The sequence below is a fragment of the Siphateles boraxobius genome, unplaced genomic scaffold, assembly GCF_051911475.1.
Source record: "Siphateles boraxobius isolate OS27281-9 unplaced genomic scaffold, OSU_SipBor_1 46, whole genome shotgun sequence".
Taxonomy (NCBI): Eukaryota; Metazoa; Chordata; class Actinopteri; order Cypriniformes; family Leuciscidae; genus Siphateles; species Siphateles boraxobius.
The window spans coordinates 5,347,024-5,374,772 of record NW_027509097.1 but is presented as its reverse complement, the minus strand read 5'-3'; the positions used below and the strand labels follow the sequence as shown (position 1 = coordinate 5,374,772).

Sequence of the window (27,749 nt, the reverse complement as noted above, 5' to 3'; positions counted from 1 at the left end):
AAGAATTAGCCTACACTTGCATAATAAAGTAATTCATTATTCAATTCCTCAAGTACTTCACTGACACCCTGCTTATCTGTCTGAAATACCATTATGTCTGTTAGCCTGAAAGAATAACATTAGCATCTGGCCTGCTCCTCCTTTTTCCCCGGCGCACAGCAATTACGTGCAAACTACCAGTCCCATGATCCCCGGCGTCGTCAGGCAGGAAGAGCGTGTGTTAGCAGGGGCTCACACTGATCCAAGTTAGGAGCTTTCAGCTGCTGGCCTTGGCCCATCATGTAAGTGCCTGCCGAGGTTTCGTTGCAGAGCGGTTGCAGAAATCTCCCCGTTTTCGTTGCGTGCAATTGAAAGGCCAGCATTTGCACGGAGAACAAGTTACCCGACGGCCAAAGGCTCCGAGTGCATGAAGATCGGGGCTTGTATTTTGCACCTTTGTTGCAAGCAAGCCCGCTTGAAGCCTCACTGCGAGGGATAGATGGAAGGAGGGAGCGACAAGGAAGGCAAAGTCTTTTGTGCGTCCCCTTCCCCCAACCCAAAAGGGGAGATGTCCGTGCCAAAAGGAGGTAGGTACTTTTTTTTACTGAACCGAACCGTGCAAAACCTCGGAAATGCAGGTAGCGTTGCATGGCTTGCAAAGTGCACGGCTGCAGCTTCTTCGTGGCCAATGCATTAAAAGTTAGATGGCTCGCGAGGGTCAGTTGCAAAGCATGTTTTAATGATCTGCCCTTTTGCAGATTTACTGGGAAGGCAATGCTCTCCTTAGATACTCGCACAGGCGCTATTTGCATTCTTGTTCTACCACGATTATTAAAAGAAACGCCTTCTTTCCGCGTTGAGGAACTGCCTAGCCAGCAATGCAAAAGTGATTGTGCAACGACAACGCTGTCCGCACCCGACTTATTCACGCGCACGAGGCGATTTTCTCGAACAATGTTCGATTGTGACGTCACGACGGCCTCGGTTTCGTTCTGCAGATTAGATTCGTTCGTACAACTTCTGTCGTTGATGCATGCGAGGTGCATTAGGTAACACGAAACTTTGGCCGACGGCTGAGTGTGCAAGTGCAATGGGGAAACAGGGACCTGACAGCCTAGTCGAATGCCTTGTTGAGCATGCAACAATTTTTATTAGTTGCGCGTAATGGAAAATTATTCGGACGCTCTGTCATGCAAGCTTTGTTCCAGCATTAATGCATAGGTAGAGGCTGCAAAAATAAGGAGCTAAATATAGTTTTGTTTTGCTGCAATCAGTTTAAGGAACAGAGTTCAGATGTGCTTCACAAGTCTCCATGCAAAAATATTCACAAACCCATAAGCAAAATGCTGTGGAAAAACAGCGCTTCCTATCTTATAAGGAAGGTTACTTGATATTTAGCGACAGACAGTGTTGTAATTAAAGTCACACAATTTATAAAACGACTTGTTAAAACCAATTCATGCACAATCATTAAATTTGTTGCATGCATTTCATGTTTTCCACTTATAGCACCATACTGCATGAATCTTTGCATGCTGCATTAGACTAGGCTCTTAAAATGACCCACCAAGTTTTGTGGCAGTAAACCATTGTTAAGCTTGGCTAGTAACTTCTGGAAAATTACTGGCTTATTATTATGCAGTTGTTGTCATTTGGTCAAAGAAATGGCATGCAAACGTCGATTGTACCAGATATAATTCAGACTTGTTTGCATTTATTTATTTATTTATTCAGAATGGCAGAAAATTTCCCAGCTATTTACATTGTATCTCTAGACCCAAGGCAAATTAATGTGTATAACAAAAACCTTCAGTGTATAGAGCTCTATAGTACTGGTGCATGTTTCAGACTTTTCTACTATTTACATTTTGGAATGTGCACTCTTTTAAGGTAAAAAAAAAGTATAATAATAATAATTCTGACAAAAACACCTGCACTCCTAGACCCCTTAATTACACTCCATGAAGCCTTTGCAACATATCTAATGTCCTTGCTCTTTCACAGAAGCACTGTATAGAGCCCGTGTGTGAGGTTTCTCACACCCTGGGCCGAATCGACGTACATGCTACATGTACAAGCCCAAATTAAAGCTACGGCCAGGCAGCTGTTATACTTGGTCCGTTCCGACCCATGCAGTGACTGCAGTCGAGAGGCAGATTGCAGCGCATGATCATTTAAATTCTGTGAACAGAACACTCATCAATCATATATTAGTAGGCGTGGTTCAAGAATGTTTGAGTCTGACGCCCTAATGAGGTGATTTTGGCAGCAGTGAAAGAGCAGTAATTGTGTTGTATAACAGTGACACACCTGAGGAACATTTGAGGAACTAAATCCTTATGAACCAACCCCTCCGTCATGCAAACAAACACAGCCTTTACCTGTGCATGAGGAACTGGAAGGGTTCAGGTAATGGATTGTGAAGGGCAATGTTTAAGGAATACTAGTTTATGGAATCATATCTAGTTTAAACTTAAATATGTTGAATGGGGAATCTGTAAAGGGATATTTCATGCAAAAATGATTTGCCCTTCCAAACCTGTGTGCATTTTGTGTTCCCGAATAGATTTCAGAATGTTGTTTCGGACCCCATTGACTTTCATTGAATGGACAAAAAAAATTTTTCCCTTTTGTTCCACAGATGAAAAAAGAACTTTCAGTTTTTTTTTGGTGAACTATCCCTTTAAATGCAGTTCATGTTTGGTGGGAAAAAAAGTTGCTTCTTTCTTAATATGTGCAGATTATAAAGAATCTATGCTTGTCAGTTTTCGTCCATGCATATGCATGCTTTATACTTTTGTTACACAGATCTGTGACACAGATAGCAGTTTTATGTGTGCAAATACCTTAAAGGTGTATATCTAAGAAGGAAAACAGAAAATCTGATTGCAAAGTTGATTTAATACAAACAGTACTTTTAAGGGGATGCACGTAAACGTTTTATAAGTTGGCCAATTTTTTTCTGGGTGGAAGCGATTGGTTGGAAGAGCAGTTCCAATTATGTCGGTGGGGGTCTATCTTGTGCTTGTTGGGCCCTGGTTCATTGAGTTTGCACTGGCCCCAGTGGTGCACAGTGAATCGATGTCCCCTCCATGCACAAGGCCTGCGTGTTGCAGTCATGTGCAATTGTCACGTTTGTCATGCTAATAGACCACAGAGATACTAAATCCCCTATTTACGACAGGTCAATTGTTGGTGACCGTCCAGCCTTGCTGTGTTGTTTTGATGCAATAGTATGAGGATTGTTTCAAGCATTGTGTTGCTGATCCCGCTCAGACCTTTCACCTTATGGCTGTGTGTGTGGGGAGTACGGACATGCACCACTGTCTCTCTCCAGAATGCATGCATGCTGCAATTCAGGGCATGGAATCCACACTGTACTTGCATGCAAATCACAGCCTCCAAGTGGGCAGGTTTAGGTCGCAGTCTCAACAGTTAAGTGTAAGCAATACATTGCATGCGTTTTATAAGCAACTAAGCTGTGTTTAAAGGGGTTAATGCCAAGCCTGGGAGTGTCCTCCTGCTGAATGGCTTGGGAGTGACCAGTATGATGACTCTATTGGTTCTCTGGGAGGCCCTGTCTAGAGGCCCCTCTCTCTCTCTGTCGTTTTGCTCTCTCGCTCTCTCTCTCGCTCTCTCTCTCGCTCTCTCTCTCGCTCTCTCTCTCGCTCTCTCTCTATCTCTATGCTCGGTCGCATGAACTGCATTCTGACATTGATCCATCTTATTGCAGACTTCTGAATAATTGACCACTTTTAAGGTTTTCTCTTGAAGGCAGCCTGGGTGTCTCTTACCATAGCATTACCAACAGTGTTGCTTTCCAAGAAAGGACTGCATTTAGCTTATTGTGATCAGGGTGTGAAATACATTTCTAAAAAAAGACGACATCTACCTCCTTAGATGCCTCATATGGGGCAATAGTGTAATTGTGTTTTAAAGCAACCCAAAATGTATTTAATTCTTATTTAGATGGATGTCATTTGGATGTCATTATGTAACCATGTATTATTGTCCTTTTTTTTGCAGTATTTACTTTTTTTCCAGCAAGATGTGATGCAGTTAAAAATCAGATGCTTATAAATTCATATTTACACATATAAGAATACACTACTGTTCAAAAGTCTGGGGTCAGGAAGTAAAAAACAAAAAAACAAAAACTAATTAAAGATACAATATGTAAGAATTTTGCAGTAAAATATCCAAAAACCACTAGGCCAATATTTTGTTTAGTTGATTACTAACAATATCCCAAATATTTCCAACTATTTGTAAATCGTGAGAAAAATGCGATTTTAACCAAGGAAACGGGTCGTGTGAGCAGGGGTGAGGAGTCGCCAGTCAATGACGTCATATCCGCGTTACCCTCGGTTTCCGCCAGGTTTGACCTCGCACTGCCATAGTAACCATGGCGACAGACGTGGCCAACTGGGTTATGCCCGATATGCCTAGCAGGACGCTCACACTGTTGTTGTTTTGTTCAAACATTATGGACCATGGCAAGCAGACTTTGAGACAAAAAAGGAATTAAACGAAGATCAGCATCTTTCGAGATGCCGAGAGCTCCACGTCCGCGACTAACTTCGACTTGACAGAGACGCGAGTGTTGCATGTACTTTATTAGACAGATGAGCAAATGTACATAGAACTAATCAATGTTATTTAGTTCAACATGATGATATGTTAGAATATGATCTGTATGTTATTCTAATGTTGATCTAGCTTATTTAGTCTCATACAGCCAACAAAACCTAACTAAAAACATTGTTTGATTTCTGCTGTTCGCCATTGTAGGACATAACTTATTTATTTGATTTGTTTGGAATTTGTGTTCTCGTCTATATTTTATAGAGAATTTGTGCAGAAATGTCTGGAAGTTCCTGGTGATGATGCTATGGTAGAGAGTGAATACATCATGTATCCTTTTTTAAATAAAGATTTAGTATAGAACACCCAAGGGAGGACCCTTCTCTGAAGGGGGCAGTGAATTGCTCTCTGTTGTCATCCAATGAAGCCAAAATGTGTTAGATATTAAGGCAGCCCTTACTTGACCCCACATGTTGTGTAAAACTCTCTTGCATGCAGAAAATAATATTCTCTTGCTGCAAATGAAATTGTGGTGCAAAATTCTCCTGCAAATTATGATTTTATTAAAACCTTTCAGATTTCATAATAAAGCTTGTAACATTCAATATGCATTTCTTTATACTGTGGAATAATTTGCCGTAAGCTACAGCCATTTAAAATGGTGGCATCTTTAAAAAAATGGTGAGGGAAGTACCTAATATAGTTTCTGTGCAGGTTTCTAATGTCCACATTTGTTGTTAACATATCTGTTTGGTTTTCAAAATGGTGTATGTCACAATCAATTATGCTAAGTGCTGAATAAAAGATTTTACATCACATAGAGACAGAGCACTTAGTGTAACTGCGGCAGTGTGTTGTGGAAGATGTCAGGATAGATATTGAGTAACAGGTTGAGGACTCCACCCTCTGGTAGCCCTTTGCCTTGCTCGAATTCTGCAGTGCCAACCCTATCATGCATCTTTGAATTGGTACGCCTCCTAGTATCTTCCTATGCTTGGATAAGAATATAATCGAAAAAAAAATACAATTTCATTCTCTTTTTCTAAGTCTTGATTTTGTTTTTGGAGTATTCCAGAAAGGTTTTCATACTTGAATGTTCAAAAAACAAAAATTTTCACACATTTTGCATTGTTGCAGCACCTCTCTTCTAGAGGTCGACCGATGGTGGATGTTACCGATAACGATAAGTTGGACCATGCTGGCCGATAAGCGATTAATCGACTAATAGTTTTTAAAATGGATGCTGAATGAAAATAAACATAACACATAAAACAGTGCTGTAACTTTATTACAAAAATTCGAAATCCGTACTGAACCATGAAAATGTACTGTACTTTTTAAATATATAAAAATATTAATTATGCCTTGATCATTCATGTTAGTTCATAGTGCTTTAACTAATGTAAAGAGAACTTTAAAGTAGGGATGCAGCGATACCATTTTTTCTGAACCGATCCGATACCAAACATTCAGAGTATCGACCGATACAATCCGGTACCAGATCATTTTTTTTTAAATTAAGTAGAATTTCTATAACTCAGTTGAACTGATAAGCACTCTTTTGTGTGTTAAACACAATCTACTTAATACAGACAACTTCATTATAAAGAAAAACAACAAATCAAAAAAATATATGATAATCTGACACAAATTCTATTATAAACTAGATTAGTGGATAATTCAGCAGTAATATTTAGTCTAGATAAATCACGAGTGCACAATTATTGTATACAATCTGATAGGACAGAACAAGAAAGGCTATTAATAATCTTTCATTGCACAAAAGTATTATGATATGATTATGAAAGATGGTTATAATACAGAAATGACAGAAATATATACAGAATATACAGAAATACAGTGCGGCACAAAGTGCTTATGCGCAGAATGATGCGCTTGAAGCTACACAGTCACAGCGCACAGCTCTTCGAGTCCGCAATGAAAAGTTCAAAGCACAAAGGAAAAACATATCGATGCATAGTGTATTATACAGTATCTGTCTATGCAATAGTTTATTCTGCCTTTTCTTTGAACAGTTTTAAATTTCAGTTGCGCGTGAAGAACAATTTATAGTGCTCTCCAGTGTTGTGATCTAACAGACACACGGTAGAAAGGAACATGATTAAGGTACAGCAACAGTCCAGCAAGATAGTAATTTTATGCGAAACCATAGAGCTTTATCTACAGATCAAATATAATGATAGTAACATTGAATTATCTTGGAGAGAGTTTCATCATGTTGACTGTCGCAACCGAACGCGATGTGCTGTTTGAATGCTGAATGGAGATTGTCTGACAACTTGAATTTAATGACTTAAATATTAATTTCTATCTCACATTATACTATAGAATGGCTTCAGAACACTTATAATATAGTGCACGAAAACTTTATGGTGCTTTATAATGCTTATGTGGGGCTTAATAATAACACAGAATAGTATACGCATAATATCGGATTTGGTTCGGCCTCGTCTGACCGATATACCCGATCCGGCCAAGAAAGGCAGTATCCGAGCCGATACCGATACCAGGGCTCACGGGCGTCAGTTTGGTTTGAAATGTGCTGGGCACAAACTTGTCAAACTGTTCAGCCTCTCTGCTCAACCCGTTAAAAAAATTGTCACGACCTCCCCGTCTAGGGTTAGGAATGCCGATAAAAAAAAAAAAACTGAATTGAAATATCCCTTCTCCTGTCCCAGATCACACAAAAAGTACCACAAAACAAAATATTGTCAAGAATAAGCTTTTTTTATTTACACAGAAATAGAAAAGCAGAAAGCGTGAATCTTCAGGAGGGGTTCAAGCCAAAATAACAAACCAAAAGGGGATTCTACCTAAAAAGGAATTAAATGTAACTTACCTAACAAATGAAAAAAATATCCCCAAAGAAAATACAACAACCTTCCCTTACTCCCTAACTAACCAATAAACAAGAGAAAACAATTAATCGATCGGCAAATTTGGTTTGAGTTTTTAAATGGTCTAGTGGTAGATCTTTTGCCAAGCGTGTCAGAGGTTACGGGTTCTAATCAGCACTCGTATAGTTTTTTTTTTCTCTCATCAAAACTGAATATGTTCATCAGCGGTTACAGTCTATATCAAGCAGGAACACGTTTGTGTGCATTTTATTTTGTGATTTCCTCGGAATTAATAGAGGGTCTTCGCAACGGCGATAGATTGAAGCGCACGTCCGAGTGAAGACTGCGCGAGCCAAAAGAGAACGCTGTATCCATGCAACTGATCGCAAGAGTGATAGTTTTTATTTTCGCCTGTAGAGGCTGCTCTCGTACTGTGTAATGACAGCGCATCCTCTCCAGCAAAGGATGCAACCCAGAACAACTATCGGCATCGATTTTTGCCGATAACTGATGCTAGCAAAACCGATAAATCGTTCAACTTCTTCCCAGTCTGCCAGCAACACTGTTTAGTTCCTGTCTCTCTGAAGCCCCTCCTTCCGAAAAGTGCAGTGTGCTCTGATTGGTCGGCTGGATCAATGTTGTGAATGTGTTGTGAAATTATCAACCGCTTCGATTGTTTTGTTAATGCTCAACTAGGCCTCACAAGGCAAATGCCTTTTTTGCTCTACTCACGGTCACCACACCAAAATAAAAAAAATTACATTGCACCCACTTGTTCAAAAAGGGAACGAGCAGCTACAGTAACAATGGAACAAAACTACTATTCAATATTCCTCCCACAACAGGATTTGCTAAATCACTTACCTCCTAAAAAACAGCGTAGAACATACATTCCGTCGTCAAAACAAACAAATCCAACGCGTATTTCCTTCAAAGTATGACGTATAAAACATCCCAAACAATAGTGCTAAACAAACAATCTCTTCCAGTTTTACATTCGGTTAATCAACACGCCGAATTTCCTTACAAAATAACGGAACGCAAAAAAACAAAGTGCTTCCAAATCATCTCGAAATACAACAGGAATTTTCAAACGTTAAAGGATGAGTCCCCATTTGTCACAGCCGGCTCGCAAGCCAAGGAGACAACAACACGTTGGATAATGATCAAAAGAAATAACATTTATTAAAGTAAGAATAATTAAATAGGAAAGAGACGAAAAGAAAACAAACAAACAAACTGAATCAGGTACGCAAAGAGCACGAGGATGGGAGAGCTCGCCCCCGTCACAGCTGAAGGGAACTGCTTTAATTGCCGGCATCAGCTCCAACACAGGTGTAACTCCTCAGTCATCAATGACGTCACTCACCCTAACTCCATCCTGCAAACCAAACAAAGGAAAAACAAACAACCCACAAATATAACCCATACTGGGTTCATAACATCTTCCCCCATAGAAAAGGGTTTCCATTTATGAAACCCAGCCTAACCCTTCACACGATAACCCCCCATACTGTAAAACACCAACCGTATTACTCCCAATGTCCTCAGCAACTACGCACCCTGTAGAAGCAATTTAAGAGAGTAAAGGAGAGTAAAACAAAACCTTGTTAATAAACAGTTAGGAAGAGCAAGGAGTAGAGTTCTCAACGGGCCGGGTCGGCCCGACAAACCTGACAGGACCCGCGGGTTTGGGTCGAAAATAAAAGCAAATGACTCGGGTCGGACCTCGGGCTTAATCTTTTCCGCTCAGTGAAAATTTTTTTTTTTTATTAATCATCGCTGCTGTTTACCGTAAAGAAAGTCTGGCTGCTGCGTGCAACATGCATCGCGGGGGCAGACCTCACGCCGCTGCGTGTACTCCTTTAGCCTGGAGAAGAAGATGGAGTTGGTGAAAAGTAAACTTGCCGCAGGTGAATACACGGGCCGGGTCGTTAACACGGGCCGGGTCGGGTTGTAATTTTCAGGCCCGTTGAGAACTCTAGCAAGGAGCTCTAGACAATGCGTCTGCCACCACATTGTCAGTACCTGTCAGGGCGGGAATTATTTAAATGAGGAATATTGTGATGTGTACTTTCCCTGAAGATAACTCTAGACTACAATTGAGGCTTTTCAGGGAGTTCATGAACAGTGCTGCTTACTGATATAGAGAATTACTCCCTTAGGAGTGGCTGAATGCTTTAACTTTGCAGACCTTTCATGCTGGAACAGCAACATTACTCACTAAAGAAAATTAAAATGTAAAAAAAAATTCTTTGACAGAATTTTCCATCATTTGTGAGACGACGCTTCTTCGCCATTGACGGAATTTTCCAGTGTTCGTTTTTTTCACTTATACGGTAGAGGGCGCTATTACGCAACTTCTGAAAGAGAACTAAATACCCTGATCAAAACACAGATAATAAAGAGCAGAAACAAGTGATAAAAGCATAGCTTGCACGTAGTAGTCTTTGAAAGAAAAGAAAAAAACCCCCACAATTTTCTCAGCTTTTGTTCAAAATGTTCCTTTTTAATGAAACTTACCCACATCCAAGTGTTGATTGAAAAAAAATAACGAAGCTAGAATAAAGCAGGGTTTTTTTTGTTTAAAAGCTGAGGTTTAAAAGAGAATTTTGTATTCATACAACATAATATTCTGAGGGCCCTGAAATTTTGGTGAAAATGATCAAAAACGCTGCCAGTGTCTGGCATTTTTGTAATTTTTTTTTTTTTTTACTGTGGCGGGGAAAGAGATTCATGTCATTTGCTTTTCATATGTCTGTGCACTGTCAGAATATGAATGCAAAATATATATAATTACATTGCAGTTAAAGGTAAATTTATATGGTGCGAACATCAACAAATGTACCTACAAAAAGAACTGTTTTCAAACAGGTTTGATTAAGCCAATGTTGCTCTCTTAAGCTGGTCTTCTATCCCAAGCTGCATCTATCTGGTTGATGCATATGCACACTTTTGTTCAGACAAGTGTCTAGAAGTGTACAAGTGTAATGGCGCGGTGCATGCTGTTAAGGCAAACTGTTTTGTTAAATGGAATTACCCGCTTGACTTTGAATTTATAACATTCACAGTTACAGTAATATATCAGTAAAAAGTTATGCACTGTGGAAAACATTTCTCAACAAGCAGTTTCTCAGGGCTCACACAGCAATTACACACAGCTGTATGATCTACGTTAAAGCATTTAGTAGTGCTCCCAATTTAGCTTGTGCACTTTCCACTCCAGCTCACGCTGTGGTCCCTGCCATTCAAATCCATATTTTACATAGAAATGTGTTTTTAACATTGTGTTTTTCAGTACTGTGAAGTCACTATTTTGAGGTTTTCAGCACACATCCAAAAAATAAATGAAATTGATTGAATTAAAATCTTTGTTGGTTTATTTTCTTTTTAACAGCATTTTCTATGCGCTAATGTTTGAAGTGGCAGTGGATTCAAGAATCCACTTCCTTCTCATGTTGTTATTAAAGGCCAACTACTAGAATTGTACATTTTATTTGACCTTTTATGCAACCTTTAAAGGTTCATTGTGTAGCCTAATATTTAGGATGATCTGTAGACAGAAATGCAATATAATATACATAACTGTTTTCAGTGGTGAATAAAGACCGTACATAATGAACCGTTATTTTTTTATTACCTTAGAATGAGCCATTTCTATCTACACCACGGGTCCCCTTACATTGACATAGACATTTTGCGCTGACATGTTCTTTCTACAGTAGCCCTAAATGGACAAACTACTACAGAGCGTGTTTCGTCACTATGTTGTTCTTCGAGCAAAGAAGCTAGCTAAAGTCAGCAAATAAAACACTGATGAACACGATGAACACACAATGATGAACAAGTAACAATAATATTCACAATAACTTATCATTGTACTGAATAATAAAGTAAACCTCATTTCTTAATTTATCTGTGTAAAGAAACCTCATTGCTTAATTGGCTACTCTCTGCTGTCTCAGACGATGACATCTTTTCCTGTCGGCCACCATAACTTTTGTTACTTGCAATTCGTAACCTCACCTACTAGATGCCACTAAAAATCACTCACTGCACCTTTAAAGGGGCTATATGTAGAATTCAGAAACCCTTGTTATTAGCGACACCGGTGGACGTTAAGTGAACTGCAGCCACTTACTGCTCGTGCATCGATTCGTGCACACATAACGTACAAGAGACTGAACATGATTCATGATTGCATTATCTGTCTCTGAAGATGACATGTCATTCCTGGACTGTCTCTGTCAGGACAGCAGAGGATGCAGTGACGACATTCGTTCTAAAGCAGTGTCCCCAGCTGCTGGAACCCAATGGGTCTGCCATCTTTGGAAGTATAGTGTGTCTTACAAACTGCCAGTGCGGTCAGAGGGGACAAACAGCCGGCAGCCCAAGAGAAGTTATTTTCATCTCTCTCTTTCTAATTCACTGGCCCTCCTCCGGGTCCCTGAAATTCAAGTAAAACCCTTGGGATTGTTGAAATTCTGTAGAATTGGAATGACTTGGGGTTTTGTTGACTGCAGACTGCAGATTACAACCAGTCAAGCAAGCTACATCAAGAGGGTCTCGGGTCAGTCAAGTTCATGTTACACCATAGTAGGGAAACACGGCAGATTGTCCCCGATTCGCATTGCTTACAGTCACCTGAGTCATAACCCTCTGTGTTGCGAATGAAACAGGAATTAGGCGTTTGATTTATTCAAATGGGTTTTGAAGGTTTCTATACATGTCTGACATGCCTGTACACCGTGTGCTTTTCATTACATTAGAAGGCTGAGTTTAAGGAAAAAATAAATAAATGTGTGTCTTCTTGTTCAACATAACATTGTCAACATTAGTTGTCTTATTCAAACGGTTTAAAAATATAACTGTTGCAAAACTAGGTGTGCAGAAATTGCCTTAAGAACTTAATTTACTTTCTGTACTTTTTGAACACTACCCTTGTTTCCTGCCAATACACCATGATTATATAATCTATTGATCTTTTTTTGCCTCTTCTCACTATCTTGTTTTCCCTATGCAAGTACTTCGTGTACTGATATTGTGTGCTGTCAGTCATGCGTGTGTGTTTTTGTTTACTGCTATGTGAACAGTGGTTTTCAGGTCAACTTTGGGATTTGACTAGGGCTTGTTGTAGCTAAAAATGAATGAAAAAATGCCAGCTTTTTTATATCACTGTTGTTATGTTAACCAAGTCTATTAAAGGCAGACTGAAGTGCCTTGAAAAGCACAGCATTATTCAATGTGTTGATGTTATTTCCACTGAAACAGGAAGACAGGGCGGGACATATCGAACAGCTCCTCCCCCTTTTTACAATAGTTAATAGTGTTTAGTTTAGATCACAGCGCGGCCAAGCTGCAGTTTCCTCCTAATCGCTAATTGCTTCTCCTTCATTTCGCTTTAAAATATAGCATTCTGTGCAGTATCAAATGGGGACGTATGGTATGCACCAATTCGCAAGGATTATATTCAATACATCTATATACATTTACTTGTATGTGTTTAATGCAAGTAAATGTAAGTAAATTTAATTCAAATTTAAAAATATGCTGCTGGTATATAGGAACAAATGGCAGTGTTTGTTTTATTTATTTTTCTTCATACAATATGAAATCATTACTTAGTGTTGAATTGTTCAATCGGAGTTTTGATTCAATTCAATGAATCCAACTTTTTTTTTTGCTGCACAATAAACAAATTGTTTATGCACAATAACACGATTGCAATTTGCAATTGCTTAATTTAATATTGCTAGCAAAATCATATAAAATATACTGTAATGAATAGTCAATGTGTTGACCAGCCCTAGTTCGAACTTCACATGGTATGTTAGTTCAATGTACAGCGGTTCTGTTGAAAAAGAAGCCTTATTTATCTCTGTAATGCAAGCAATAATTGACAACCACTTCAAGAGCAGAATTTATTTACAGTTGGTTGATGCAACCAAAGTAAATGCAATATGTGTGTATCTACAATTCTGCATGCGTGTTTAGTTGTTCTCAATGATGCTGCTGGTAATTTTCATGATGGCTTGAGCATGGATGAAAGAGTTTCTCCAGTCTGTTGAACACGTCTGTACATGTTCCTGCAGATAGAGCCGCCTCTGCATCTCCCTTTACATTCTCTCTACATCAGATTGCTGTAGGTTGTCAAATCGCTTTAATGCTAGACTGTTTACCATTTTACTTTGCTCAACTTTGTCACGTCGCCAACGTTCGTTCATGCTGCCACCCTCATTAATTGCCAACTCTTGATAAAAACGAATGACTTCCGTTTGCTTTATGGCTTTAATTTCAGTACTCGATACCAGGAACTAGGAACCTTTGACTGGGAGCGTTGTGACATGGAAGGGCACTTGTTATATTTGAAGTGGCTGTTTTTAATGCTTATGCAACAGTTTCATAAAGTTACCAAAAGTCACACGGAGGTCCAGTAACTGAGAACAGCCTTTTCCCTACATCGCTGATGTGATCAGTCTGAAGAAAGCTATCGGGTGTCGGCCTGTGATGTGTCAGCATGTGTGATTTTAAGGATTAGGGCTTTCACCATGGAAAATTGCTTGAGTGTTGCTAGGGAGTGATTTCCAGTTGGGGCATAGTTATTTTGGCGGTCGTGATCAGTGATGTACTTTCTGCAGGAGGCACACGATCATTTTGTGGTTTTGTACCCTTCACTTTAAAAGGGATCGGAGTGCTTGGTGAGTCTTAGTTTTTTTTTTTTTTTTGAGTGTCAGCTTTCTGTTGCTATTGTTGTGCATGTAAAAGCAGGTGGGAGAGGTTAAGAAAAACCTTTCTACTGTTAACAATGGTGTAACGGGCACACAACAGGACACAACCCTCTTCTCACGCTGCACTAGCAAAATAGCTGCTGATATTTTGTGTATAATTGTGACACTATGGGAAGTGTCTGCATTTGTTTCCTGTCTGTGGGCTCATGGTGTGGTCGGGACTATTCTGAAGCCGCACCTTTCTCATCTAGTCATCGGTGTAGACCTTTGAATATTTGTTAAAGCTGATTTGTGGATTTCTTCTTTTTTTGTGTGTGTGTGTTGTTAAAATACTTTCTCCTATTTCAGTTTAATATGCAACGGTCAACTACAATTAAGACATTTTTGTATTGATTATCCTAAAAACTGTAAACATCATGGCTCTGTCAGGCCTTCAAACTTTGCTCAGTTTGAGCAGCGTGACACAACATTGGCTCAACCAATGATGAGAGTTTGGGGTTGGACTATCTGTTTGTCTGACCAATTGCAGTTTTGAAAAGTGTTCTGGAAACGTATTTTATTTTATTAGTTTTATTTAATTTAATTTTCTGTTATTTAATTTTAATTTGAAATGTATGTTTGATTTATTTTTATTTAATTTTACTTCTTTGTTATATTGTATTTATTATTTTATTTTTTACTGTTATATTTAATTTATTTATATATGTGTTTGTGTATAAATGTATGTGTAATATAATATTTTTTATTTCATTTATTTTTACATTTGTTCATTATTTTAGCTATACATTTTTGTAGTAATGGCACAGTAATTACATATTTCCGCATAACTTCAATGACTCTGTAGTAGTAAACTCTGTCACAGAATCGTATTTTCAGTCAATGCTATCAGTGTATCAAATTTCTCACTACCAATTTTGATGCAAAAGCAAAAACTAATATACTTTGAACTTTATTTGCAAAGCTAAATATTATTATACATATTCAAAAAATGAAACCAATGGTATGTAGCTTAATGTATATTGATTAATTTTAAAGCTACTTTTTCTACTGTAACTTTTTATTGTTCAACATGTACAAATTTTATATGAGTATGTACATCATGAATCCATCTTCCGTCTTATTGCCTATCATAATTGTTTATATTCAGACTATTTTAGACTGAGCAGGAGTAGCCCAGACAGTACCTGTGACTCGTCATATACATAAACAGAGAGAAGTTTCCGGCCACAATGTTCTTTTGCAGGACGCATGCAATTTGTTTATTAAAAACTTCCATTGTGTACTTTTTAATTAAAATGAAAATTTTATTAAAAAATAAAAGTAAAGCTTTTCAAAGTTTTCAAATGGCTCATCAGAACTGGAAGCATTTGAACTTTTTCAGAGTGTGCGCAGACACATGTATGTGAGTGTTTGAAAGCAGCTCAGTAATCAGTCAGTACCAGAGACTGAGATTGTTAATTTTTTTTCTTTTAATCACTGATTTGTTACCGGAGTACTGCATTAATATTCAGACAAACTGTTGATATGAATTGTAGTAACACCCTCATGGGACGTTTTACTTATTGTTTGCATTTAGCAGACTGGAATCAGTTAGTCAGGTGGGTGTGGACAGTTCATGTGCCATCCGGTATGAGGATTGCCCCGCTCTGGTGTCACTCACGATGGGTAACACCCGTGACGGTAGCGCCTCCGATCTGCTCCAGATGGAGAGAATGCACCTGACCCTGCCATCTCGCCTCCCTCTTTCACACTTGCACTCTCTCTCCCCGCACTCTCTCGCTCTTTCGCATTTACTCAGCAAGGATCTGGAGCCGCTTGCGCTGTCTGACCGTAAGTGCTCATCCGATAGGGATTCTCGGAGTTCCATGGGGAGCAGAAATAAAGGAAAGGGCTCTATATCCCTCAGAACAGTTTCAGAATGCCTCTTTTGTTTAGACAGGCCTTTTTATCTCGCATAAAGTTTTTTTTTCTCTCTTAAAAGGAACTTTTCTGATAAATGCAATTCAGAAGGTCTTTAATGACTTGGGCATAATAATGATGATTTTTTTTCTTTTCTTTTTTTTCTTCCCTCTGCAGGTAAAAAGAAGCCACCACTCAAGCTTCCAAAAGAGGCGTTTGAGAAAACCCCACCTGCTCCTACGTAAGATTTTGTGCAGATTTCAGTTCACTGATTAAATTGAAAGATAATTACACTGTTATTGATGTCACATTTATATTCATAAACTGTGCTAAAAACTGAGGTTTTTTTTTCTGTGTTTTTTTGAGGTTCACTCTGGGTGTGCAAGTACAATAGATTTTATAATTAAGGCTGGCTTCAGTTAGTGAGTCAATTACCGTGTCAGACAAGGACACTCAATGGGATTTCTTTGTTCCACAGACCCCCAAGAGACCTGGACTCCAAAGCCTGCGTTACCATTGGAGATAAGGTGCGTTTCATCATCCTTTCTTTAATTAAGATGGAAAATCTTATGTAACTGTATCTTCATCTTTTACTTTTTTTAATTGAATTAACCCTGTTTGTCTTCTGTCTTTTATTTTTGATGTTTTTTCCCTTTTCATTTTGGTAATTTTTTTTTTCAGAAAATCTGTTGTTTATAAATCTGTGCATTGTGGGGAAAAAAAAAGCCTCTATGGAAAATTGTATTTTCCTCGTCTGTATTATAAAGCACTATGAGATGAACTGTCCTTGGGTCACCTGTATGCAAAGCATTGTGACTTGTAATTTGCATTCCCGTGCTAAGGGGATTAGACTTATCTTTTTAAATGTCATATTTTGCATTGCTTTTATGGTGATGTAACCCTGTCCCGAGCTTGATACGAAAGCTTGGCTTGGTGAAAGACCTGCGGGTTGTAAAGAATGGCCCAGTGCACATTACAGCCCTTTTGAATACGTCTGATTGTAGGCAGCCTGGAATGCACTTTACTGCCTCTCAGGCTATAAAAATATTTATTTTAAACTCATCAAATAAGTGGAATTTTCCATTGGCAAAGATTGAGGCTTTTAGTCTTGCAACCCAAGAGTTAGTAACATCCTTTTTTTGATAAAGTCAGGTTGGGGTGTAGGAGCTTTTGTGAAGAATATTTGAAGAACCAAGTTTGTTGCATCCAGGTTTAAGGCGTTTGTTGTGATTGCTAGTGATAGGACAGGGATTGGAAGCATGCATTCCTGGAGATAACATTTTCCTTTCTTCATACCTCATAGGAAGCAATCAGCTTATGCACATTTGTGCCATTTTCTTTTTCAACGTCTTTGTTTGTCTGTTTGGAATAAATAGGCTTCAGTCTGTTAGTTTTACTGTCTGTCTCTCTTTTTGTCTCTCTTTTTTCTTGGTTTCCTTTTATCTGCCATTCTGTGTGCATCAGTTTTGGTAATGTACCAAAATTTGGTGTAATATTTTTAACACTCGTGTTTGTGTTCTGAGCAGAACTTTGTGGTGAAGGCAGATGATTTGGAGCAGATTGGAGAGTTGGGGCGAGGGGCGTATGGAGTGGTGGACAAGATGAGACACGTCCCCAGTGGTGTAATAATGGCAGTAAAGGTGAGTTCACACAGGCCCATGCTAGCTAAACCCACTTTTGACATTATCATAGTAGCCAAGATTTAGCTTTCCTATTTGTAGCATTTACCTTGCATTGATTAAAATTATTAAAATATTTCAACAATTAATACGAACAAATTTAAAGTAGTTTTCTAGCTGAGTGCTAAGCAACCTGGCAACTTGCCCCATTTAGATGTGCGTTTATTAGCCTTTTAAAATAATATCTCAGTCATTCCATCATTACTATCATTTTTATAATATTTTTGATATTATATTCTTCATTTTTTATTTATATATAAAATTTATTTAGGAAAGCTAAATAATATTAATATTACATTTTTCATTTTATATTTGTATATATCATTTTTTTTACATTTTCTTTTTATATTTATATTTTGTATATATATATATATATACATATATATAAAACATTTTTTTATATAAATACAAATTTCATAAAATACAAGTTAAACACTTTGTTAATCTTCAAGTTAACCTTTTTCTTTTTTTAAAGTGCTCCTTGATATTTTCATTTTCATTGAAACATTAAGCAACACCTTAAGTGCACTTCCGCTAGAAAAGTGATTGTTGTGAGAAGTCTCATTTGTTCATTGAGGCAGCATTTATTTGTTCAAAATGGCAAAGACCGTAATATTGTGACGCATTATATTTCTAGTTTTCAGCAGCCATTATTCCAGTCTTCAATATCATGATCCTTCAGAAATCATTCTAAATATGCTTTTGGATGCTCAAATATATTTATATTATTTTACTATTATCAATGTTGAAAACAGTTTCTAGATTCTTTGATAAGTATAAATTTCAGAAGAACAGCATTCATTTGAAATTAACATAATAAATGCCATCATCACCCACTTGTTTCCCGCAGCGGATCCGGGCCACAGTAAACACGCAGGAGCAGAAACGGCTGCTAATGGATCTGGATATCTCAATGAGAACAGTAGACTGCTTTTACACCGTTACCTTCTATGGAGCCCTTTTCAGAGAGGTACGACAACACGTACATTAAACGCTGAACACACCAAATGCAGTCATTTACCTGTTAACATTTGCAGCTTTTTTAATACTACAGCACAAAGTAGTTATTGTACAAACGAGAGGCAGAGCAAGTCCAGTTATCTGAATCGATGTCCTTATAAACATTGACCCCCAATAAAAATCCCACAGGAAGTCGTACAATGGGAATGTGTTTCAGTCATTTCCTGCTGTCTCATTTTTATGTAAGGTTGTTGTTATGTCTCAAACCCCAGTTGTAACCTGATTGGCTCGTTGTGTTGTCAGGGTGATGTGTGGATCTGCATGGAGCTGATGGACACCTCTCTGGATAAGTTCTATAAGCAGGTGCATGAGAAGGGCATGAACATCCCAGAGGACATCCTGGGCAAGATCACAGTCTCTGTAAGTATCATCTGATTTCCTGCATCTCTCATTGGCAAGCTATTGCTCTTTGGTTTGCATATTTGAATTCATGTCTACTGTGTTTTCTTGACTATAAGTTGCTTTTATTATCATCTGAAACGTACCGCGACTTATATTCTGAAGTGACCTATAATGCTATTAACGTCAAGCATGCTAAACAGCACGCATAAATGCGCACACACATGCGCATGATAAACAAATCCGTTCTAGCATAGGTGCCACTAGTGTCACAGGACCTGCATACTTCACTTTTTAATGAAATTTAGACTTAAGGAGCTAATCGTAGACACAAGACCCGTTGCCCTGAACTAGAGGAGAATGTTTACAGAACTGCAAACTACAGAACGATGTCCACATTACAGTCACATATCCATTAGGGCATTTAAACGATACATTTAAAAAAAAAAGTGATTACATGTTCTGTTTAATTAATTGAATTTTGATGAGTAATTACCCCCAAATGATAATTAATATTATAATTAATAATTATATAGTCATTATTGTGTTGAATAAGAAAAGCATTAAATAGACATTACAAAAATAAGAAATACAAAAAGCTAATACAAAAATAGCTTTAAAAACCTTTTATTATTATTCAACATAGAATTTGTAACACAAATTTTTAGGCTACAACAGCCATCATTCTGTTTTCAGAATCTGCACCTGAATTGTTATTTAGATATATTTATGGACCAAAACAGTTACCAACATTCTTCAAAATATCTTCCTTTATGTTCCGCAAAGAAAGTAAGTCATACAGGTTTAAAATGACAAGAGGGTGAGTAAATGTAAATTTCTGGACAAACTATCCCCAAAATTTAAATAATTTTTTTCAATAAAATCATACTCTAAAAAAGAAACTATAACTGCCAGTAGGTGGCGATAAATTTCTTAACGAGTAAGCAATACATTCAATTAATTTGTTCAAAAGGCCGATTCATTCAGTAATGAAGTAAATGGCTCTCTTTATGAATGGACAATTGAATTGTTGGTTCACCCAATTGATTCACTCAAAACAGATTTATTTAGAAACTAAACACCACTGTGTGAGACGCACAACAGTTCTGCTGTGGCTTAATAGATATTATTTTCGATTACTAAATTGAGCAAAAACAGACAATATAACAAAATATGAACTACTTTATTGAACTGTTGTATAAACAATATCACATTTGCACTTGTGCTATTCGGGACAAAAATGGCACTCATGTGATATTGCTTAACTTTATCCTATGATCTAAATATGAGACAAACTCATACAGAGGCATTTTTCCCCTGGTATCTTGAATTTTTGGGCCACTCTAACTGCATTTTATAGGCTACATCACACAGTGAGTTGTTGCCCTGTATCATGTTCGTCACCAATCAATTGTATGAAATGTTAGATGACCTTCGTAGGTCTCGGGCGAGTGCATTAAATCATTTAACTTGTTGTTTTTCCATAACTTATTAATTAAATAAACACGTTAAATCGACAGCCCTATTCTCCACACACACTTTCACTTTTGTTTCGTAAATGTATATAGGCTTAGCATTTATAATAAATATTTTTATGAACAAACACTTCTATAAATTATGCACTGCTATTTTACATTTATTAATGTAATAATAAAATGTGACTTATCTGTGTTTTTTTTTTTCTTCAAACATCGCAATTTTGCCCCGTTGTGATTATCATTTTTTTTTGCATTCCCACTTGAACATTTGAGATCATTTAAACGCTGTGTAATTCCTGTGCAGTTCTGTAATAACCCCCTTCTTTTAATTCCCGTTGCAGATCGTAAAAGCATTGGAGCATCTCCACAGCAACCTGTCAGTGATACACAGAGGTAAGCTGGGACTAAAGTACAATATCGTATATTTGCTTTTTAAAAGTGCTCTAAGCGATGTTGGGTGACGTCACTTCTTGTTGACGTTTGAAGTATTTTCAAACAAAACGGAGGCTAGCTAGACTCCTCCTCATCCGCGCACTAACCCCCCAAATCCTTCTTGTTGGTTATTGGCTGGAACAGTTTGTTTTCGTGCGGGTTAGCCCAGTTTGTTTTTGTTGCCGTTTTTGAAGCCTGGGGTGTCTGCAGAGACTGCGTTTTTTTTACAGTGTGTTCAGGGGACAGGCGGCTAACGGATAGTGAGGAGATGTTTGCTGTATGTGACAAAAAAGGTTTTGGCCTAAAAAGCATGTGACATTCCTTAGAGAACCTTTAATGATGCCAGCAACTGATTTTCCTGTTTTTTTTTTTTTTTACAGATGTGAAACCCTCTAACGTCCTGATAAACATGCAGGGTCAGGTGAAAATGTGTGATTTTGGCATCAGTGGGTACCTCGTGGATTCGGTGGCGAAGACAATGGATGCCGGCTGCAAGCCATACATGGCGGTAAGCAAAACAAAAGAGAAAATACATATTTTATCGTCTTATGCTGTGACTTCTATTTTTTTTATGCACATCTTTATAGTCAATTAACGACAGTATACAAAAAATTGTATTATCAACATTGATAAATTATTATTTCTTATTAATATTATATATTAGTTTATATTATGTATATTCATAATAATATTTATATATTTTATTATTTTGTCTGTGTGATCTTTTTATAATAAATATATAAATGTACATTTGTTAGTATATTCATTATACATTTATAAATATTTGTTAAATCATTTTAAGAAAGTTAAATGGTCAATTTTGATTTTAAGTCTAAAACTGCAGTTAAACTGCAGAATTTTTTTGCGAAACAAAAAAAGCGTGAAGCGTTTTTGACTGTTTGCCATAAATATTGAAACAAGGTAATTGACTTTATAGTTAATATCTCATAATTTTGAAAAAAAAAATCATAATTGTGAGGTAAAAGCTGAAATTATATATTTTTTAAATTGAGTTTATATCTGTCAGTTCTGACTAAGGCTGTGACAGTTACAGCAATACCGTGGTCACGTGACGCCTACCGCGGGTCTAAGCTCATCACCGTCATCACCACAAAAAAAAAAACATTGGCCTGCATGTGTGCACGTTGTGTCTAATGACATGGATTCATTGATTCTAATGACATGGATTATGTCTAATGATGTTGTGTCTTACATGGATTCAAGGTTTTCGAAACAAAACTTATCAAAAGATGGAGCAAATCTGACCTTTTGTGAGTTGGGGAGCGCCATCCATCCGCACCAGTGTTTTTTGACCAATTTACAAAACTGCACCCGCCGCCATCCGCTGACTATTTTAAGGTCTATGGGCGATGCAAGGCGCTGCTGCCACGAGGCTAGAAAGCTCTTGGTTGTTCTAGAAAGGAGACTGATCCAATGCAGCAAAGATATTTAAAGGCTAAAGTCACTAGTATAAAACTTTAGTTGTATCCCCAGAATATCAGCAGTGAACTCCGTCTCCGATTGGCGCACAGGGATAAAAATAAATAAATAGCCTAAATAAAACGCACATCGGCAATCCTGACCTTACCTGACTAGGCTACTGTACAATTTTATCATTTCGTTTTGAATTTTGTTTAAAAGTAGACATTTCAAGGTTTCTATTTATTTTTCATGTCTGTGGGACAAGTAGTCTACGCTGGGTTTTGGTTCATTTATGAGACGAGCTTCAGTTCACGAGCAATGCAAGAGATCGCACCGGCGCCTCCACGTCCTGATTATGTCTGCTTTATTTGCTTCTTATTTATTAATTCCAGGTAATTGGTTGATGAAACAGTGATTAAAATTGAGATACAATTTATACAAAACGAAATTCAATTTAAAGCAGTTTACCGCTATACCGTGGGAATTTCTTGCTTTTCAACCGCGGTTAGAAAAAATCCATACCGTCCTAGTTCTGACTGTTTTTCTCAGAATTTTGAGGTATAAACTCAGAATTGCAAAAAATTCTGAATTGATAGAAAGTTGTAATTACCTTTTTTATTTGTAAATTTGTCTCACAATTGTGATCGTGAGATATAAAATTGTGCGATATAAAGTCACCAATACCCAGTATTGTATGGCAGAAACAAGTTTCCATTCAGTAATGAATTAAGTATGAGCTGTTAAATTCAGCCATTCAAAAAAAAAAAAAAGCACACATTGAGACACAGATGTATTTGAAGAATGAGACAGTGCGGATCTAGAGTTCTTCACACACCTCAGACTTCAGTTCGCCGAGTCTGTTCATGTGGTTCTGTATAAAGGTGTGAATGTTATGCATCTAAAAAAAACGTGTCATAAGACGTGCCATAAAGAGAAGGAATATAGTACAAAGCAAAAATTATAAGTATATTTTATTACTTTTTCTCGGGCTTTCTTATCTCTACCTCCTCTTATCAAACCACACTTCCTCTTTTGCCCACAATCAGATTAATCTGTATTTTTTCTTTCATTCACAGCCTGAGAGAATCAACCCAGAGACCAATCAAAAAGGCTACAATGTCAAGTCTGATATCTGGAGTTTAGGAATCACAATGGTATGTCTGTCTGAGTGACCTCATATACTTTTAACATTTGTTGCTTAATTAGTAAAACTTCATAAAATGTTTTTATTATTGACATTATGCAATGTTTATTAATGCTTACTAGATCATTAATGTGTATTCAAACTTCATGAACATTAGGCCTATCAATTAATTGTTCAAATATTTAGTTTCTTCTTCATTTTTATTTCTTTTTATAGTTTACACTTTAACATATTCAATTTTGATTTAAAAATTAATAATAGGCCCATGTGTAAATGATTAGGTATTAAAACAACTTTCCTCAGACTTTATGGACATAAACCACATGTAAAATATATTGAAGTTTATGTGAATGCCAGTGTTTTGCTTGAGCTTTAAAGTCACCATGAAATCATTGCAATATTTCAGTATTTATTATGAATGATTTATCTGTGTACATCATCTTTTTTTTTTTATTCACATGCCCTCAGATTCTTTCATCTAAATAACTTCCCCTCCTCTTGCAACATCTCTTTTCTTCTCTGATGTGTTTTTTTCGGTTTGAGTCCGGGACACTTGCATGAGATCACAGCAATAGCAAACAACAACTATCCAATCATCTACTGATGGACAAAATCAAGTCCCGCCCTAATTTAGTTTTCTTCATCTTTCACAACAGGGAAGAAAAGACTATCGCAACTTCTGTTTAATGCTGACTTTAATGATGATTCAATTTTACCTCACAAAAAATAAATTACCCATAAAAAGCATCTTTCTCTATTATTTACCGATTGTTACATAAAAATTAAAAAAGTTCCGCTGTGTCTGTGTAGCATGGCATATTGTGGTTTGTGATGGTTGTGTTGTGATGTGTCCGTTTTTTCATCCTGTCAGATCGAGCTGGCCATTCTGCGGTTTCCCTATGACTCATGGGGAACGCCGTTTCAGCAGCTCAAGCAGGTGGTGGAAGAGCCGTCGCCCCAGCTGCCTGCAGACCGCTTCTCAACCGAGTTTGTGGAGTTCACGTCACAATGGTGGGCGAGCTGTTACACACATTTGCTAACTTGCACATCAAAGCTCAACAATAAGCTATGTCAACTTTCACAGGGCCAACCACAAATACACAAGTAGTTGAAGGAAATTTTTTTTTTATACTATTAATTGGTTCCAGGCCATCCTTATTGTTTAGAAAGATTAATTTCAAAAATAATCATTTTGGGGGGTGATTTATGCAACACTGTTTTCAACTAAAAACGTAAAAATTTGTATGTGTTTTGGCCGTCCATTTACACGACAACAGGGTTTTGGGGGCATGAAAACAAACTTTTGAAAACTGGTTTCAAAATGTGTATGTTTTTGAAAATGATGCCGTTATCTTCACCGTTTAAACTACAAAAACACGAATTTGTGAAAACGGTGACATCATGCCTATGCGCATGTGTATTACGTGTTCAGTCTTTAGTCGTGTAGTGATTCTGTACAAAGTGACATCACCAACTACTGGCCTGGCAGCAGAATACAGCGTTTTTACTCGTTTTTGCAGATCCGTGTGAACGCGACCGTTTTGACAACTGTGTCGTCTGTATGCAAAACTTTTCGCAAAGGAAAAACTTTTCTGTTTTTTAGTACATCATTGACTACGTTTACATGCAGCCAATAACCCGTTCAAAACCGGGATATTAGCAATAACCCAGTCACGCACGGCCATGTAAACACCGTCAAAAACCCGAATATGCTCATATCCCGGATTTTAAAAACCGGGATATGATACCTGGGGTACCCCTTTTCTAACCCGAATTTATGGTCATGTAAACGCGTATCGGTATATCCCCATAATGATTTGTGTTCTGCGCATGTTCCATTCGCAAGGAATCTTGGTCTTTTGAGTAGAGGAACTTCACGGTGCATACAAAAACCCGCGTGCAGTATACCGGAAGTAAACATGGCGAGACGCAGCACAGCATACATTTGGAGCCAGGTCAGTACCAGCACCAAAGCGCAAACAAAGGCGATCGCTATCTGCCCCGAACTATTCATTACCCGCGCGCTGTTGTTGTTGTCTTTGGATACAGGAAGAAGAATCGGAAATGACACATATTGCGTCTTAAGGTTGTCCGTACGTCCAGACGCTAACCGTGCGTCGCCGTCTACGTCGGGATATTGCAATTCCATGTATACAGGAGTAACTCTCTCTGCTCACGCATGTAAACGGGTTATTCCTAATGTTTCATAAACCCGAATAGTGACCTTAACCCGACCATAACCCGAAAATTGGCTGAATGTAAAATTCAGCAAAATATGGTGAAGTTCACCTTTGCCAACAAAGGAATAAATTACATTTTAAAATGTATTAAAATAGAAAGCCTGCAATAATTTTTCACAATATTACTGTTGTAATGCCTTTTTAAGCATAAAACACTTCCTGCAAAAATAAACAAACCTTTGCACCATGTTATTTTCAAGGCACTAAACTGTGTCCAAAACATGCGTTTTTAATAAATGCAATATAGTTTCATTAAGTAACTGAATCACTGAACTGTTAGATATGTATACATTTATGATTGGATCATCTGAGATGGATATTAGTACCATATGTAAATGGTGTATAACATTACACAGGATGTTTTCTTTGTGGCTCGTATTTGTGGGATTACCATGACTCGAGATTCTGTAGAATTGCATTTCTCTGGAACAATGCTGAAACCACATAGTTTCGTGAAAGTGAAAACACTCAGTAAACCTGTAGCGTGTACACACACACACACACACACACACACACACACACACACACACACACACACACACACACACACACACACACACTATACATACCTTGACTCTGCATTGTGAAGTAGGAAAGCGAACAGGATGTAGAAACCCTGATTGCATCCTCTCTTTCACATTGTGAGAGGAAGTACTGAGGCCGCAGCGTGCTGCATTGGGGTTTTTGCGTTCTCCTGCTGCACTTGTGATGATTTGTTGCGCATTTCTAACATGCATGTGCTTTGATTTTCTCTGGTTGTTTTTCAGCTTAAGGAAGAATTCCAAAGAGCGGCCAACTTACGCAGAACTAATGGTGAGTATGATGCGGACAGTTTTTCTTTCTTTCTTTCTTTTTAATAACAAGCACTTCCCTGGCTTGTCCTTTAGATGTCAGACTTGTGCTTTCAATGCAAACTTGTACCTTCTCCCTTTTAGCTCGTAGTGAAGTATTTATGATTCTGTTTGGTAATTGACAGCAGTTTAACTTGCTGTAATTTATCTAAAACTATTGCAATCATTTTCTAATATTTAAACTTAAATATTTGTATTTAAATTCAGGGATTTTCAAAACATCAAACATTGTCATAAAACACTTGCAGTACGTTAAGTGTAGTGTATATATTTTTTCATTTTTACATACAGTGGGGTCCAAAAGTCTGAAACCACTATAAATAGTGTATTTTGCACTTAGAAAGACCTAGTAGTTCACAATTATACATATATTTGTCAGCCATTTTGCATCGAAATATACAATGCAATTTTCTTTTTGTGTGAGCACAATATTGATATTTCAAATCTTTTCCACACCCAGCAACATCACTTTTTCACCCTCCATGACTCCAAAGACACAGACGTCGCTAGCTTTGTGAAGAGCATCCTTGGGGACTGAGACGGTCCCTCTCGGCAAAACTGTGTTGCCGTGGGAGGGGGGGGAGATGGGACAATTTCAGAAAAAGCACCAATAGCAAGACTAACACCTGTAAGACGCGCCCACCTCAGCAGCCAGCAGTGCACAGGATCTGGGGGGTGGGGGGGCACCAAAAATGAGGGTGGGCAGGGTGTTTCCTAGCAACACACGAAGTAGGGCATGGGACAGGAATCTCAGTGCGTGTGTGTGCATGTATGTATGCGTGTGTGTGTCTGTGTGTGTGTGAACGAGAGCGTGTGTGTGTGTGTGAATTCTTTGCCTGCATGTATGTGCATACATGTGCATTAAAAGGTTTTACAGTCCCAAGTCAAACTTCATCTATTGTTCAATCCCAGTCCTCTTCCAGCTTTACCTCTCAATCCAAAAAGAAAAAGCAGTTTTAGCATCAGGTGAGTGTGTTATAGATGTCTATTGAGTTTCCCCAGTGGCACTTCAATGTAATTCTCAAAGTATTCAGCAATGTTATCCACCCCCACGACGTCCGGTTCTTCAAAAAACATATATAAAAAAAAATGAAAA

At 37.8% G+C, this 27,749-nt stretch overlaps 1 protein-coding gene across 3 annotated transcripts; it reads left to right on the top strand.

Annotated features, from left to right (window-relative positions):
• The first annotated feature begins 186 nt into the window (after positions 1-186).
• map2k6 (mitogen-activated protein kinase kinase 6) lies at positions 187-27,749 on the top strand. Of its 3 annotated transcripts, none has more exons than XM_077200354.1 (12): positions 187-566; positions 16,226-16,289; positions 16,527-16,575; positions 17,575-17,688; positions 18,578-18,697; positions 18,991-19,107; positions 20,906-20,957; positions 21,377-21,504; positions 23,495-23,572; positions 24,434-24,573; positions 26,570-26,615; positions 27,114-27,749. In XM_077200354.1, exons 1-12 carry the CDS (start codon positions 479-481, stop codon positions 27,189-27,191), a joined length of 1,074 nt encoding a protein of 357 aa, XP_077056469.1. In that variant the 5' UTR covers positions 187-478; the 3' UTR covers positions 27,192-27,749. The 3 variants fall into 3 exon arrangements, with proteins under 3 accessions (XP_077056469.1, XP_077056470.1, XP_077056471.1); XM_077200355.1 differs by lacking the exon at positions 187-566 and adding an exon at positions 13,551-14,119; XM_077200356.1 differs by lacking the exon at positions 187-566 and adding an exon at positions 15,796-16,032 and having other exon boundaries at positions 16,222-16,289.

Coding starts and splice junctions, on each gene's coding strand:
- map2k6 (XM_077200356.1), top strand. CDS start 15,811: ATGGGTAACACCCGTGACGGTAGCGCCTCCGATCTGCTCCAGATGGAG. Junction 19,108..20,905: donor TGGGCAAGATCACAGTCTCT/GTAAGTATCATC, acceptor TTCCCGTTGCAG/ATCGTAAAAGCATTGGAGCA. Junction 23,573..24,433: donor GGAGTTTAGGAATCACAATG/GTATGTCTGTCT, acceptor TCATCCTGTCAG/ATCGAGCTGGCCATTCTGCG.